This window comes from Erinaceus europaeus, chromosome 1 (genome assembly GCF_950295315.1).
Source record: "Erinaceus europaeus chromosome 1, mEriEur2.1, whole genome shotgun sequence".
Taxonomy (NCBI): domain Eukaryota; kingdom Metazoa; phylum Chordata; class Mammalia; order Eulipotyphla; family Erinaceidae; genus Erinaceus; species Erinaceus europaeus.
The window spans coordinates 39,675,949-39,693,110 of NC_080162.1; the positions used below are offsets into that span (position 1 = coordinate 39,675,949).

A 17,162-nucleotide genomic window follows, 5' to 3' on the forward strand; every position below is an offset into this window, starting at 1 on the left:
GCCTCCAGTCCAAAAGCAAGTTAAGATGCTGATAAGAAAACAGCCCCTTTTTCTGTCAGCCCTTTCCCCCATAACTTCCTTTTAAACACCCGGCGTTCATCTTGATTAAGAAATAACTGCCAGTCTAAGACCTTTTTCACTGCTCTAAAGCAAAGCAATTGTGATCCTGACATATCAACCAGATAAATCCAACTTAATGGGAACATTCAGTGGCCAAGGACAGGCTGCCAAGAGCAAAGTACTACGTTGGCAGAGTTTAAATTACTTAATAACATCCAATGCCAACATTAAGTCAGGAATTGCTGAACATTTGGTAGAGAGCTATGAATTAGGGATTATGAGAGTGGAGCTGAAGCACTGACTTTATCCAATGTGGAAAATCCTTTTGCTCACACTTCCCTTTGAAGCCCAGCCACTCATGCCAAACTATAAACATATCACTTCCTGGAAGATCTGCCAGGTCACTTCAATGTGAAATCAAGTACCAGCAGGGCATCCAGTATGTCTGCAACACATAACAAGTTCGCAAACCCCACCTGGTTCTTCCATTCCCTGAGTAAAGTGCAGAAACCTGGAGGTGATACACCACAGACAAAACCATGAGTCTGTCTTGCCATAGATGCTATTCCCCCATTTCCAAAGATGAAGAGGGCTAGTTGTCAATACAGTGTCCTTCCCGACATTTCCTATATCTCTAAAGATGGGAAGGGTGTTTTTATAAGCATTTGAGAAGCATGACTCCAAGACCTGGGGCAACTATGCAGTCTTGCAAAGAAGAGAAAAATGAAACTTCAGATTTCCTTTGGCACACCACCATAACTAAGCTGCAGTCAAACCACAAATCTGCTCTGCCACTATTCCACTGGTCTCAGAGACACATTAAAAGAATCAAGTCATAACCAGACTGTCACAGCTTCTATCGAGAATATTTTTTTTTTATTGTATAGGTATCATATACACAATTCTTTTGTGATCATTTGTAGGCATGGAGTTCACTTCCAAACCTCCATTTTACCCACAAGCACAGCACCACACACTCATCTCCGAGTTCTTCCCAATAGGAGCAAAACACAAAATTACTGCTTTGTGAACAAAGTAGTTCAATTAAATAACATCCCCTACATCCAGAACAGAACCCAAGAGCCTCCTAATTCTTAGTACCTGTGTACATATGAATAAAACCTAAAGATGTATTTTTAGATTAGCCCATCACCTTTAAAAGTTAATATTAAAATCAAACCCCATTTCTCAAAAAGTCTTAAGAAGTACACCCGTATTTACAGACCCCATTAAATTATGCATAAATAAAATCTGTACACTCAACACACTATTTTGCAAAATACAGAGCCTCCTCTGGGACCTGGGGGAGGGGGTGACAGCCAGCAAAAAAAAAAATGCTTCGTGCCTACCCTTTTCAAGTTTACTCAAAACACCATGATGTGAAATAAATATACAAATAAAGCTTCAGTACCTTAAAGGAACATGTCATTTCAAAGATTCTCCCATTTGAAGAGTTAACTTTCAAAGTAAAAAAAAAAAAAAAGGGAAAACATAATCATCATCAGCAGGCTTTGTTTCTACAAGTTTCATAAAACCCAAAAGCCCCCTTTGAACAAGGAGTTTAAAGTGTGTCAAATACCATCTATTAACTAGTTGCTAAGCAATCAAAATTTCTGCTTCTTACTGTATGCAGGATTTGGTATCTGAAGAAGCTAGATAAATACTTTTTTGAAGGTAAATATTTAGTGGACACAAAAGCCAACTATTTCCTTTAACACTGAAAAAAAGTTGATCTGCATCTCATCAGTTGATCGTTTCAACAACCAGGTGGAATTTTTGTTGTTAGCCCAGGGAATTTATTTAAAAGATTCTAAAACTTGTAGCACCACTTTCCAAAAAAAAAAAAAAAAAAAAAAAGAATGGGGTTTTTAAAAAATAATAAAGTAAAACAGAAGCTTAATGAGTCAAGACCCAGCACTAGTCACCTTCTGATAACTTGTCCAGAGTCAGGGCAACACTTCACGGCTAGAGAAACTAAGAAGTCCAGGAAATTGGAGATCCGCGGTGGCTTTTTTTTTTTTAATGGGGAGATGGGTAACAAAAATGTCCCCTGGGCTAGAGGGGTCCCAAGTATGTCCAGATGGAGAAAGTTTCCGAGTCCCTTTTCTTTTTCACTCTTCTTGTCTTTTTTTTTTTAAACCCCCATTTCATTTCCGGTGCTTCTCCATTTTCTCCAGAGTTTTGCTTGAGTCAGCTGGGCTCTGATCTCCAGGATTCATATAAGATTTGTCTATGACTATCAGGGCTTCTTTTATGTAGTTCTGCACAGCGGACACTGCAGCACAAATAGCTGGGCTGCCAAAGCCGTGGGTAATCAGGCTAAAATGAGACAAGCAGTTCTGGATGTTCGTCTCCAAGACTGGAGGGAGCCTGTTGTTCCCATTGGGTGTTCGATCTTGACCAAGTAGCTCTGTGAATTCCTTACACACTTGCCTGTGAATTGTGAATGCACAGATATAAGCATATAAGCTCAATCTAGCTCTTGATAGGGAAAGCACAAGACAAACTCTAAAATGAAGCCTAGGAGACAATCAGGATAGTGGGCTTTTAGACAAGGAAACAGGATTTAATAATTAACACTAATTGCCAATTGCTGCACTTAGCACCTGTTATGTGCTAGGGCCCAGAGTTCTGCTCAAACACTATCTCACTTAATCCTCCCTGCAATTAGAAAACATAATAGGGCTAAGCCCAGCCAATTGGCCAAGGTCAGCTGGACTGGTAAAAGTGGGATCAGGATTCTACCCTAGGAGACAAAAAAGGACAGCCTCTTATTTCCTGCAGGTTAGTTCCAGTAAGACCAGTTTATGTGGGAGTCGGGCGGTAGTGCAGTAAGTTAAGCACACCTGGGTGCAAAGTGCAAGGACCAGCAAAAAGATCCCGGTTCGAGCCCCCAGCTCCCCACCTGCAAAGGAGTCGCTTCACAAGCGGTGAAGCAGGTCTACAGGTGTCTTTCTCTCCCTCTCTCTGTCTTCCCCTCTTCTCTCTGTCCTGTCCAACAACAACGGCATCAATAACAATAATAACTACAACAATAAAGCAACAAGGGCAACAAAAGGAAATATATATATATATATATATATATACATATATATATATATACCAGTTTATGTGGAAAATTCCAAGAAACATGTTTTTCCCCCTCAAGCTCACTTTTTATGCTGACTGGCTTACTTTTCTCCCTTCACCTCATATTGCCTGACTTAACAGGTTCTGCTTCATTGACCATAATTTAATAATCAACTTACTATTGAATTGATTTGTTTCTATTAGAAATTCTACAGTTGGATTAAGTATTTTGAGACATTTAACTTGCCAAGTCTACAAATCCAACAGACCTCATAACATTCATAAAATAGCCTCCTTATCAGAAGGCACTATTAAATGAACAAAGGGTTTAACAAATTTTTGAATACTTACAAATAAAGGACACCTTGACTTCAGCTGAATAAGCAAGCTCATAAAACTCATTGAGTAATGCCTTCATTTTGCTAAATCATACTAAAAAGTGAATTCCTTTGCATTTGTAACAGAAGCTCCCTTGCATATTCTTTTTGCTCAGCACTCTTTCTTGAGCATTAGGGATGGCTGACCCTCAAACTTCTAGGTCCCCTAGGTCCGTCTAAAATTATCCAGTTCAAGTCTTACTTACTGTGCGGCCAGCAACATGTTCTTCCTAGTTGCCATCTCATTCCGGCCTCCAAGATGAGGTCTGGTTAAATAATCTGCCACGGGTTTACTAGGAAATTCTGTTTCACAGACATATGCAAAGTCCCGAGCCAAATGAACAGCCTCACCTAGAATTATCCGTAATGATAACAGACTTTAGAATGCTAGTGGCCACCACTGGCAACTTGCCCCCCCGCCCCGTTTCTAACTCAATTTATTAACATATGAGAGAAAGGCCCCAAAATGTTTGTACTTGAACAATGTTCATCAGTCCTCAATGCAATTTCAATAATCAAAACATGCAGTTTTATTCTTGATAATAACAAGATCATCAAGGGGAAGTATAAAAACTAAGGCAAAGGGCAGAGGAGATAGCATAATGGTTATGCAAACAGACTCTCATGCCTGAGGCTCCAAAGTCCCAGGTTCAATCCACCCGCATGCACCACCATAAGCCAGAGCTGAGCAGTGCTCTGGTGTTTCTGTGTGTGCCTCTCTCAAAAATAAATAAAATTAAAAAATGATAAAAATAAGGCAATGAGCATGTTTGATCAGAGCAAACCAATCACTTCTTGTTATGAAACTAATAAGTCTTTGACGTGAAAATTTCCAATTTAAACCAAGGTACTCCCATTACTGAAGGGAGCAAAGTCTCTAGAATGTTACTAGCTGGAAATGTTACCTACCATCATGGCTACTCCAGAGTATATCCCCCCTCCTACCACCACCCCCAGAGGTACTCTTTTCCTAGGTTCCTAGTACAGGCAGAAATAAAGCTGTCCAAACCCCAGATACTGGGTTGCAGGCACTTCCTCCCTCACCACTTCTCTCCCTAGATTCACTAGATCAGAAGCTGAGAACCTGTTTTTGGCACACAGCTTCTGCCTTGCTATCGAGAAAAACTAGCCGAATCCACCATTCTCCAAGAAGGATAGCTGTTCTCCAATCAACAGCTAACAGGCAGCTCCTTTCTCCTTGCCCTGACCTCTGAAGCCATCCACAGAAAAGGTACAACAGGATCCTGCCAAGTCTTTTTACCATGGTGGTGATGCCATTAGAGCAAAGAGTATTCAAAAGATGGTTTGGCCATAGGAGCCCACCCCTCAGAGACTCCCTAAGCCCAGTGCCCACTGATTGAACAGTGTTCCAGGATGCTAGCTAAGCCTCAGTGTTCAAACCCATTTTCTAATGTGAAGCAACAGCACCCCCACCCCTTTTGTTCTTAATTATCTATCATTTCACTTTTTCTTTGTCCCCATCTCCTTCTAAGACTACACTGTGTTTTTGGCTACTTTCCAGGTTGGGGATGTATTGAAATGTCATTTCTTGGTATTTTAGGATTGGGGAAAGGGTTTTCTTTATGGGCCTTAGTACTTTTTTTTTCTTTTGAAAAGGGAGTAATGAACAAAGGATTTGTGAACTATGTCAGTTCCATTAAACACAGGGGCTTTTCACTGACCACAATCCCAATATTCTGGTTACAATCAAACAACAACAACAAAAATGGAACTTCTGCCCACCAATAAGGCAACAGATTCTTATTACCAGTGCAATGTGGTGCTATAAATTTCAGGTGTGCATCATTATAATCGGCATCTATATATACTACTTAATCTTACTATGAATGGCCCATGCCTACCCTTTACTATTCAATTTAACCCCTTCTGCTCAATTTTTAAGTGTACCAACTGATCAACTGCACCTTTCAAAATCTGGCTTATTAAATTAGATGTATTGATGATTTAGAGTGCTGAGTTCTTAGGCTGGGAAAGTCAATCTTTTTTTTTGTCTTAAACAAAGACAGCTGGAGAAACCCAGAATACCTAAAACCAGATCTATTTAAAAATTAACACTACATGATCAATTCCTGTGACTACTGTAAAGAACTGACAATTCAAATGCTTTTTCACCCCTCTCTACTTTAAGTATCAACAGCAACACAATACAAACTAGAACACATAAATTAGTAAAATGCCCTCACCTTCAACTAGGGAAGTCAGGAGAGTGACATGAGCAGCTTTCCGTCTTCCAGCCGGAAGATTCAGTCCAATCTTGTCCAACTTTTCCCGCAAGGACCGGCCTCCATTTTTGGATTTGGCTCTGAGTAAAAGAAAAAGTGACTGTGGCTATTCAGTAAGTCACTTCAAAAGCTCTGAATTCCACAGCCCAGAGAGTGGAGGCAGTGGAGAAAACATTGAACTCTTAGATGTGAGGTCCTAAATTAGTTAGATCCCCTGACATCACGAATGCCAGAGTGATACTCTGAATCTTTCATTAAAAAAAAAAAAAAAAATTCTTAGAAAGCAAAACAAAGCAGCAACAACAACAACAAAAAAAAATCCAAATTCCTAAAGTACCACTATCAATACCGAATCATTAACAAGTATCTACATTATATGGCTCATGTAAACCATCGTGTATTTTAGCCCTAGTTAAATCAATCCCTGTAAAAACTAAGCCTGTCCTTGTTATCACCAACATTTTTAAAAACAAAATCACAGAACATTGCAAATTGTATTGGAGCAGAAAATTCTCACTTGAAAAAAACTGCAGTTGCCACACCCCCATGTCCCATGGGGGGGAACAATTAGCCCCCCCCAATAATGTTGCTGCCACTTCATACATGGAATCAAACTCTAGTCAAATGGTAATTTGTTAATGCTGTTTTAGCACTTGCTTCTACATTTGGCACTTTTCTAAAAGAGAAGAAATGTATTAAAACTCTCTAAGCCAATTAGAATGCAGTGTTAGGTATAAAAGTTACATAAATGTTAAAAATACCTTCCCAGTCCTTTTATAATACCCACTTTTCAAACACTGATCCTGGGATATCTGCCCACTTACCTTCTGAGGACACCTCCCAGTAATGAGGCATTCAAGCATTCAGGTGGGGACAATCGCCTCTGGACTTCAGCAACTGTCACTTTGTATTTAGATGTGGAGCTCAGAAGGGACAATCTTCCAGGGACTGAGCAGAAGACCTCACTAGGATTCATCACAGCCCCTACCAGCTCCTTTTGACAAGGGTGGCTCAGGGGGTTCTTAGTCATTGAAATAGGACCTGTTATATAAAAAGTAGCAGTCAAGACGGGACACCCCAGAAAGAAACCATTTCAAAATCACTAACCAAAGCAGAAAGAGCTTCCATTAGAAAAAACTGCCAGTAGATTTTTTAAAGCAATATTCTTCAAATATAATCAAATCTGAAATTCACAAGTTAACACCTTGGCAAGTTAATTAGTCAAGATCCCAAGTGCAGAGGGCTTTCATTTTCTAGCCACTGTTAAAATCTGCTTAATTAGAACATTTGTTTTCAAAAGCCTTCTAGACTAAATAAATGGTGATTTTTTTTCTCACCCCACAAACAGCCACAATCACAGGATATATTCAGATCCTTTGCCAAAACCTTTCAATGCATCCAATCACAGTAAATAAAATATAAACAAACCTATTTTGTAGGCATTGCTGAGAGATTCAGCTTATTTTCTGAACTTTTCTTTAAAATCCTTTTATTTCCTATTGACTTCAAACAGTTTAACTTAAAGCAACAGACCATAACTACATTTAAGTGTATTCCACTTCCCAAAACAGCCAGACTGGTAATCCCCTCACTGTGTAACTTAATTTCATGAGCCACTCACTCACCAAGTAATCCAATTTTCCAAATCCCTTTCCCCCTCCTGTATAAACCCTGCCTTGTTAGTGGAGGGCTGCATATTTTGGTAGGCCAAATTGCTTTCAAACGTTCTTGCAGGTCAAAATTAAGAATCCATACCACAGGCGTGTTTGATATCAGAAATCACATCAACTCATTCAAATTGTCACAGAACCACTCAACTGTGGTTTCTGTTTGTTTTTACCGCGTTGCGGATTCACTTCTGGAAAACTCAAATACTGTAAAACACCCTCTAGTTGAAGACATAATATTCCAAGAAAAAATTCGAGTAGCAGATTCTGAGATTAAGAGGCAGCTCCTGGGAGTTCCACCGGCATCTTTTTCAAGGCTAGAAAAAAGAAAAAGAAAAAGAAAAAAAAAAGGAAGGAGCCCTTCTCTGTCTCACACCTAATACCTAACTTTCAAAACTCCCCGTTGGTAATTTTTGCCACAAATATCCTAAGCCGGTCACCAAATGTGCTCCCAATCTTGACAATTAAAAAAAAAAAAAAAGAAAACTTCACAATACGCTTAGACATGAGTACAGATTGTGAGGCAAGGGAAGAAAAAGCGCGCGCATTCACCACCCACCTTTGCGAATAACAGTCTGGTCGTGAAGCAGCAGATGTTGATCTTCGACATTCTGGGAAAGAAACAAATATTTTCAAATTGAGGGGAGGTAGGCCTGATGGGGGGTGGGGGTACGGATCGGGAGCTAGGAGAGACTGTGAAGAGACCAAAACGTTCAGCATCCCTGGGGCGAGAGCTCAGGTGCTGCTCACCTGCACCTCCTCCATCTGGTGTGCCATTTCGTGGAGCCCCAAATTCTCCGCCAGGCCCGCGGCGTCCAGGGCATGTGCGTGTGGCAACAGCAGATCGGTGCGGCGGTAAGCGTCCCTGCGGGTGCCCATGGCACCTCCCTCCATCCCGGAGAGGTGGGGGATCAGGCCGGCCGGGCGCCCGTGGTGCGAGGGCAGGCCGGCCCCCTCCTGGCCCTGGCGGCCGGGCCAGGCTTGCTGTTGGCTGCCGGTGGGCGCGGGCTGGTGCAGGGGGTTGATGGCCGCGGCGTAGGCTTCCCCCAGGTGCGAGTAGGGATCCGCCGACTGAGTGTAAGCCAGCTGCTGGAAGGGCGGCGGGAAGTAGGGTGGCGGCTGATATTCTGCGACTCCAGTGTGGGAGAGGGGCGGCGCGGGGCTGTAGAGGTGCTGTCCGGCCGACGAGAGGTGGGGGAGGCGCGGGTTCCCATTGCTGCCCGCGTCGTGGCGATCCTGGGAGAGAGAGAAACAGACCCCCGTTAGTGCGAAACCCCGCTACTGCGAACTGGATGCTGCGCGCGGCGGCCTTGCTGGGGAGGGGGGGGGGTTCGCCACACCCCGCCAGCATCAGACCCGGAGGACCTGCCCTTCGGCTGGAGGGCGCCCTGGAGTCAGGCTCCCTGGGGATTTCGTTGTAAAGAGCGAGCCCCAAGGGTGGGAATCGGAAAATAGCTCAAAGAAAGACCTGGGGGTGCTCTTGCTCAAAGCCCGGCGGCGAAGTTCTGGGTGCAGTTACGCCGGCGGCGCTACCGGAGGTCAGGTCTGAACCCCAGGCCTGGAGCCCGGAGCGCCTGGGGCCCGAGTTGGAGAAAGTCGACACGCTGCTCATGCCTGGAGGCTCACGCCTGCTTTCCAAACCGCACATGCCAGCTTCGCAGGGCGAAAGAAGGCGAAGAGACGACGGGCGCGGATAAAATACGCGGCCGCGGAAGTTGAATCTCTTCCCCCACCCTACGGACCCTCCCTTCCACGCCCTAAGGCTAAAGCCCTCCGGGCAAATGTCGCTCCTTAAGTAGGAACCAGCACCCAGCGCCACCCGTGCGCCTCGGGACACAGGAGCACGACGCGGCCCGGGCTGCAGCTCTGAGGCTTGAGCCAGGGACTAGGAGTGAGGACCATGCCTCCGGCCGCGGTCAGCATCCCCCACAAATCGGGGTCAAGAGAGAGTAAATATTCCGTACCCCGGAAAATAGGGAAGCCGTCCTAAGCAAGTCGCCTCGACCCCACCCCCACCTCACCCCCTACCGCGGTCAGAGTTAATTTCTAAAGCTCGCTAGCTCCTCGAGACGCCGGGGTCACAGCGGGTAGGTATAGCGGGGAAGGAGACTTGGCGCCGGCGCCCCCTAGCGGAAGTGCCCGGGCCCGCAAACCCGAGGGGCGACCCTCCAGGTCCCGGAGATGCGGTGCGCTCCCGCGCCCCCCTCCTGTGGCGGTTCGCCTCTCCGCGCCCCTGAGCGCGCCTCCCCGTCGCCTGCGTCTTCTTCCTCTTCCCGCTCGCCGCCTCTCTCCCTCCCACTCTCCGAAACTCTAGCTCAACCTGTCGGACAGGCTGGAGCACTCGGCAGCGCTTACGGCCCCATCTGGCCTCAGCTCCCCCACCTCCCACCCCTTCCCCAGCCCCCACTTCTCGTGAAAGCCAAACTTGTTGTTTTCTCGGCTCCCCGAAGAGGTAGCGGGGCAGGTTGACAAGCCCGCCTCTAAGGAGACTTCGTCAAGGTGTCGCCGGCCGGGCCTCCTTGACCCCCCTCTGGACTAAGCTTCGGTGCCTAAAGGCCACGTCTAAGGCTGGTAGACCGGGCGCTCTTCCGAGAAAACCGGGAAGGACTGTTTTGGCTTCGCAATAAACCCACCGGTAAGCTCTGTAAGTGGGATTTGCCATTCTCTTCCCGGGCCCTGTTCCCAAGGGCTAATTATTTAGGAAAAGGCCCGGCTCAGAAAAAGGGGCGCGCGGGAGAGGGGTTCCGGACATGGGGGGGGAGAGCGTCGCATCGAGGGGCAGCGGCGGGTGCTCCTGGCTGCCCCTGCGCTCTCCGCCCCACGTCGGCCCGGCGGGCGGCCCCCGCCTCCTGGGCTGTGCTCGAGCGGGGGGTGGGGTGGGGCCGCGCCCCCATGGCCAGCTCACCTCGCAGTCCTCTTCATACTTGACATTATCGGTTATTTTCCACAACATGGCGTCGGGCGTCCCCCAAAACAGGCGCCAGTTAAATCCAGGCTCCCCCCACCCCCCAAGCGGTAAATCCAAAATCGGGGTCACGGTGGCCGGGCGTCAGCCGCCGCCCCCGCCGCGTGCGGTCTCCGATGCCCGGGTCACTGGACGCGCATCGGCGGCCCTGCCAGTGTAGATGCTGCCGCCGCGGGTGGAGTAGCCGCTGCCGGGGACCGGGGAAGCCGCGCCCGCACTGAATGTCCCGGCGATAGCCGCGGGACCTGGACGCTTAATGAGAAGGAAATTATCATAACTCCTCCCCGGGGCCGGCACCCAGGCCCCGCCGCTGGGCGGGGCGGCCCCCAGCCAGTCCCTGCCTAGCTCCGCCCCGCGCCCAGACCCGGAGCGGCGCCCAGACCTGCAGCTGGAGGCAGGCAGAAGATCCAAGTGGGCGGTACCTTGCCCACAGCCGCGGACCAGCCAGGCCTGGGTCCCTCCACCCCACCACTTTTCAGTCCTGCCCCCTCCACACCTGAGACAAGCAGAGCTGGGGACCCAACCATCTAAGAGCCTCCCCGCCCCCTTTCCGTCGACAGCAACTCCACTGACCCACCCACTCCTACAGCGACCAGGTCTTGGAAGTTAGCCGGCTTTCGGGGGTTCTGGATACTTGGGGTCTTTACGCCACCTGCTCTGCTTAGAGTTAAGTTCAAGGTGGGATCAAGCAACTGGAGTCTCAGTCGCTTCGAAAGTGCGCGCAGATACACACACACACACACACCCTGCCCCGTGGGCACAGTGCTATCCGATCCCCTAGAGGATGGAGGGGGAGACTTTTTAGGTAGTCCGCCCCAAACTCCTCCACCGGATGGACTGACTGCCCTGCGGACCCCAAAGCCTAGCCTAGGTCAGGCATCGCGACACCATCACCAGAAGCCACACCTCTATGGCTGACTGAGGCCAGGGGCATCCTGGCCCTGGCCAAACCCACTGAGTCCTGCGCATTGCCCAGCGCCAGGTTGACAGCTGCCTCCAATAGGCCATGTGTACAGAAGTCTGCACTTATGTGGGAATATTGCAGCTGGATGAAACACTACCCACACGCCCAAGAAAGGTGGGGGGGACGTGGTGAGGGAGGGCGTAGAGAAGGTCCAGGGACAGGGAGGGACCCTCAAGACTTGAGTACTCAGCTGGAAGCAGAAAACTATACTTCGATATAAACGCTGCCTTTTGCTCCACTATGTAGAATATTTATCACCCAAATTTAAAGCAACGCACAGAACATTAAAAAAAAAAAAAGTAAACGAAATTCATTGGCCCAATTACTGTAAGTAAGCCTTTCCACTGCAAGGAGAAAGTTGCTGATTCTGGGACGTCTCAACTGGTTCCTTGAGGTGAAGTAAAACATTCTGAGCGGGTCAGAGAAGAGCACGATTTCTATGTGATTTCAAACCTGATTTTGCAGTAGTCAATACCTAATTTGTACATGGGGCCGGGCCTGAAGTGGACGTTGGATGATTTGTATCCACCGTCTTCCTGCTTCTCTAGCCTGTTCTTGACAATTTCTTTAGACCCAGAACGGCCTAAAATAAAATAAACCAAAATAAAAATAGGAGTTCTCCAAGAGAAACATGCTCCCTCTCGCCTTAGAGAGTAGACTGATCCGAGGTGATATTCTCATCAGGTGAGAACAAAACCTGGAAGCAAAACCACTGGGCGCTTTTTCAAACGTCTGCGGGGCTGTGCACTGCAAAGTACAAAGGACGGTGCATACAGGACCCTGACACCTCGCTTTCCAAACACCAGGGCCTGGGGGTGTAAAAGTGAAAAACCACAAACCGGTGCACCCAGTACCTGGGGCGTAGGGCAAGGGTCACTTGCGCAAAGCGGTGATGCGAACTGGGCCAGCCTCCACGAATCAGCCCAGGACGTGGAAGATTTAGCGTCTCCTCCTTTTGCCAGAGGGGCACTAGGGCGACTCCCCACCCGCCCAACTCCTAAATCAGAAAAGTGCTAAGCTTCCTCCACGTTGGACCTCCGAGGGCTGAGTCTGGCTGTTTATGAAGATCCGGTTCTGCGGCATCACTACAAGTAGTCTTGCCTATGCCGACTTTACCCCCGGGCAGGTTGTTGCCAAGACTGGGCAGAGGTGTCCACTTCCTACACGGGACTCTAGCAGGCTTCCATCCACCCCTGTGGCGGCACTCACCACAGTCACCTGCAGGGAAAGATTCTTTCCCGCCTGCGGGCGCCTATGGAAGAGAGAAAGGTAGCTAGGAGGGTCTGTCAGCAGCGGTTCGGGGACCCAAAAGGTTTCAGTCACTTGGCAAAGGCCATTCGTTCAAGACAACGTTCCGGACCACCCCCCTCCAAAGGAGCAAGAGCTCCAGCTACAACAAATCCCGCCAGAGAAACCCTGTCCTAACACGCACGACACAAGCTTCTGGGCCGGAACCCTGGCGTACACCGCCCGGGGCCCTGGTGCGGGAAGCCTCAGTCCGCACCCCTCAGCTCAACTTTTCTCCTCATAGCCGAGAGCAGGATGCGGGAAGTTTTCCGGCACCCTAGACAGAAAAAACTACCGCGCCCTTCGGCACTACCACCCAGGAAAAGGCTGCCCCCTGTGGACCCTCTGAGGCTTTGCAGCCGCAAAACTGGAAACCCAATGTGGGGATCCCGCGGGGAAGCCCTGCTCCAGGCTTCCCATAAATCGAGACTGCAGGGGGCGGGTTTGTTGGTGGCTTGGGATGCCGCGGGCCGGCTGAGAGTTGTCGGAGGCGCCCCCAAGGGAGCCTGCACTCCCAGAACATGCTTGTTGTTCTGGACCCAGGAACCTAGACCCAACAAGCTCCAGACAAGAGGCAACGAGCAGTACACTAGAACCGAGGCGCGGCAGCAGTGCGCCACCTCCACCCTGATGCAGACAGGCGCCTGGAGAAATGTGGCTCCGGCCCTTTGGAGTCTTCTGTCGCCGCCACCCCCACCCCCACTCCCACCGCAGGGCTCCGAATGCAGCCGGGCGGGTAGAGCTGGATTGGGGCTGACCAGCCATTCCTATTCTTGCCCCAGGGAGGGGGGCGGCCAAGCAGCAGGTGGAGGCCCGAAGCACCGTAGCAGACGCGCGCGGAGTACAAGGTGTCTGTCCCGCCCATTGGGACAGCGCGAGCTCCCGCTGGAACCTCAGTAAATTTAACTGGACCAGGTGGAGCAAAACGGGAAAGTTGGGGCTGCAGCGATGCTGGAGAGAACACCTTTATGCATGCTACCTCTGTCTACACACTCACACCCAGGGGACACGTGTATGGTCAGTTAGAAAGCTAGATCCACTAAGGTACTCACCCTGTGGTGCCAAACTCATCCACTCACAGCCAATCCAAAATCCAACACATTAAAAAGGAAAAAAAAATATCAAAGAAATAAGAAGCAGACTGTCCTAATGGTTCCCAAGGCACGTGCAGTGCCCAGGTAAATATTTCTCGCCTTAGCCCAAATTTCAACAGACGGCCTTTCTTTCTTCTGGTGTCCTGTGCCAGGCCAAGTGCTGGAAGGAGCTTAGCAGCCTGTTGCTCTTTCTTACAAACAACTGCTGCTTAAAATTAGGTCAAGTATGTTGAGGGATAGAGGGGACTTGCCGGACCCCAGCTTGCTGGTTAGATCTGAGCCCATCTGTCCATGGTTTTAAGCCCAGGTGCTCATCTGTAAAATGCTAGCCCAGCGCTGACTTCGAGGTTATAGTAGCTAGCATGACAGCCATCTCCCCATTCTCAGCAGCCTAAGGTGAAGTAGTTTCAGTCGTCCAGAGACCTTTAAGCCTCAAAGTGACTTACTATTTATTCAGGGACACCAACCTAACTAGTGGTCTAGTATGGACTGCTGTGCTCCAGGGAACTCCCGTCCTCCAGAAGCCATGCTTAGCTGAAAAACATCAACTCACCTTTCCACCACCCGGGGACCCTTAGCCTTAGCTGGCTCTGAGCCCAGGCGGCAGGACAAAGCCGCAAGCCCAGTGTCCTGAGACACTATACACCCCCATGTTAGCTAAGCCCAGTGGCCTTGATAAATGTACCTGGAGCGGCCAGACGAGGAAAAGGAGGCCCTGTGGCCGCCAGACAGGAAAAGGAGGCCCACTGTGGTCAGGCACGCGGCGTTGCGCGCGCGTACTACGTGGGCTCTGTGCTAAAATTGAGCGGCGCCAGGATCTACAGCTCACCTTTACCAGCTCCAGCCCACCCACGCCGGGGTGGACAACCTCACTCTTTGCAACCCGACCTCCTGCTTGCCGACCCCCAGAATCACATCTGCCCTCCACCCCACAGCTCTTCTCACCCTTAGGAACTGGAAATTCATGTTGGCAGCTCTTCGACCATCTGCGAAAAGAGGGTTTTAAGAGGTCCCCAAGGGCAGAGCCGAGTCGTAAAATGCTCGGAGAGCTTATTTAATTAACTGAAGGGGGGGAGGGGGGAGGCAATTCACAGCCAAAACGGCCTATCGCGATTGGAAGACACACCTGCAATTCGCCTTACTCCTCCCCTGCTCTCCTCCCCTCGCATTTTGAAAAGAAACCCATCCCACTTCGAATGGTTTTTAGGGTAGTATGGAGGACAACTTCTATCAAGAGATTATTTTGCGTGTAAGCTATAACCTGCAAGCAAAGGACTCGTTATTGGTTTAGCCTCTATAGCTAAATCTAGTAACATATTCATGGATACTCAAGCTTTAAGTTTCCAGCTAAAGCTGAAAGAGGCAGTGAATTTCTGGTAGAGAAGTGTTAGGGTGTGTTGCGGTGGGTGGGGGTGGGTGGGTCTGCCTGACTTTCCAGAGAGGTCAGAAAGATGTGTCTGAGTCTTAGTTATCACATGCTACCTGCTTTACGGAAACAGGCAAAGTATATAAGGGTTACAGACAGGCAGGAAGAAAGAGAAAGAAAGGGGCTGAAAGGCCAGTAAAAATGGTCTTTGTAATGAAGTGAGAATACAGAATTATTTTTATTATTTTATTTATTATTTATTATTAATTTATTATTTTTCAGAACTATTATTTTTTCATCATTTAAACATTGTGGCCCCCACTGCGATCCCCCAGGCCAACAGGAAGAGATCTGAAAAGAAGCTGGAACCTTGTTTTCACCCCAATTCTGCCCAGGAACCCAATCCTTTGGAAATGTGAGCTGAAAACCTAGCCAAGATTTCTTAAAAGAAAAAAAAAAGGGGGGGGTGGTAATCTTAGAAAGTAGAAAAAAAGTGACACAAAATTGGTTTAAATTCTATCTTTTAGTATATTCTTCAAAAGAGGCACTTTTTTCCTCCTTCAAAGCACCAACCAAAGTATTTTAAAAACATCTATGGAGAGATATGAGCATTGCTAGAAATTGGAGTTTTCAGGAATTAAGTCCAGTACATTGCATGTGAATAACATGTGCTTCACCACTTAACTGCATTTTTTTTTTGTATTTCTTAAAACAATTGAAACACAGTCATAATTTAGTTCTTATATATTCACTCTTAGCCCCCTCTTCAGGCACAAATATACTACAAAATTGAAGAGAGAAATTAGTTGAAATTGCAACTAGGATTTTGATCTTTAATAGCCTTTTATTCTGAGAATCACACAAGCTATTTAATGGGAGCCCTTGCTTGGAATAGCTAAAAGCACATAGATCAGTTTGGGGTCGACACATCTAAGCAGTAAGATGGGGCTAGAGAGGGAAGAAGAGAAGTTGACTTTAAAAAGTTAACATATTCCAGTGGTCCAAGAAGTGGCACAGTAGGTAAAGCACTGGACTCTCAAGTATGAGGGCCTGAGTTCAATCCCCAGCAGCACATATACCGGGGTAATGTCTGGTTCTTTCTCTCTCCTACCTTTCTAATAAATAAATAAATAATCTTTTAAAATATTAACATATTTCTGGTTGATTGTTTACCAGAGCACTGCTTAGTTCTGGTTTATATTGGTTTTGGGGCTTGAAACAAGGTCCTCAGAGCCTCAGGCAGGAAAACTTTTTGTAAAATCATTATAACCATTATGTTATCTTTCCAGTTCCCCTGTTAATTTTTTTTTTTTTTTGAGAGAGGCCAGAGCATCATTCAAATCTTGCGCATGCAGTGCTGAGCATTAATCTTGGGACTTCCTATGAGCAGTACCACTGAACTGTCTCACCAGTAACAGCTGAGTTTTTGTCTTGTTTTGTTTTGTTTTGTTTTTACTTCCTTATGCCTGGGGGTAGGGGAGGCATGCGAAATAAAGGTGTCTTGTTTTTTAAAATGAACACACCGATCACTGTTAACCTTCTTCTTTTATTTTCAAATGTATTCTAGAAAGGAGGATTTTTGTCACTGTCATATATTCCTGTTCTTCTATATTGTTGCTGGTCTAATTGCACCTTTTTTAAAGCCAAAAGAAAAGATACAATGACTGTCCTCAGTGCCCAGATGTCCTTTCCTTCAGAAATGAGAGCACCTTGTACTGTCATCATAATTAGAAAATATTGTCATACTCCCCAAGGTCCCTTTACCCTAGACAATTTCCATTGGTAGGAGCTACAAATAAACTGGAATGAGATCCAATCTGAAGAACTCTCACCTCCCAATAAGCAGTCCCTGTGCTCTATTTTCTTGCCCATTTGAAAAGTGTTCTAGTCAGGCTATCATCTCTCCAGTTTACCCCTGCTATCTTCCTCACATGACACATAATGTTGGTTTCCCTAAACCCAGTGTCAAATGCCTGAGGTCTGCATGTAAAGACTCATTTCAGTGGGGCCAGCAACTCAAAAACAACAACATTCAAAAAGCCAACATGGCACCATGACAACTCAGGGACC

General features: G+C 47.4%; 1 protein-coding gene and 1 long non-coding RNA gene across 6 annotated transcripts in view; one reads left to right on the forward strand and one right to left on the reverse strand.

Annotated features, from left to right (window-relative positions):
- Positions 1 to 907: 907 nt before the first annotated feature.
- Positions 908 to 10,623, reverse strand: TFAP2C (transcription factor AP-2 gamma). Of its 3 annotated transcripts, XM_060184925.1 has the most exons (8): positions 9,381 to 9,518; positions 8,885 to 9,069; positions 8,167 to 8,652; positions 7,976 to 8,027; positions 6,574 to 6,790; positions 5,711 to 5,829; positions 3,713 to 3,857; positions 908 to 2,493 (listed from the first exon to the last, which is right to left on the reverse strand). In XM_060184925.1, exons 2-8 carry the CDS (start codon positions 9,062 to 9,064, stop codon positions 2,208 to 2,210), a joined length of 1,485 nt encoding a protein of 494 aa, XP_060040908.1. In that variant the 5' UTR covers positions 9,065 to 9,069; positions 9,381 to 9,518; the 3' UTR covers positions 908 to 2,207. The 3 variants fall into 3 exon arrangements, with proteins under 3 accessions (XP_060040908.1, XP_007525204.1, XP_060040901.1); XM_007525142.2 differs by lacking the exons at positions 8,885 to 9,069; positions 9,381 to 9,518 and adding an exon at positions 10,322 to 10,623; XM_060184918.1 differs by lacking the exon at positions 9,381 to 9,518 and having other exon boundaries at positions 8,885 to 9,201.
- Positions 9,856 to 17,162, forward strand: part of LOC132536726 (uncharacterized) — a 32,291-nt gene continuing 24,984 nt past the window's right edge. For 2 of the 3 annotated variants that reach the window (XR_009548222.1, XR_009548219.1), the window contains exons 1-2: positions 9,856 to 10,051; positions 15,375 to 15,507. This is a non-coding gene — a long non-coding RNA (uncharacterized LOC132536726). The remainder of the gene's footprint in view (positions 10,052 to 15,374; positions 15,508 to 17,162) is intronic. The other variant, XR_009548220.1, reaches the window with a different exon arrangement.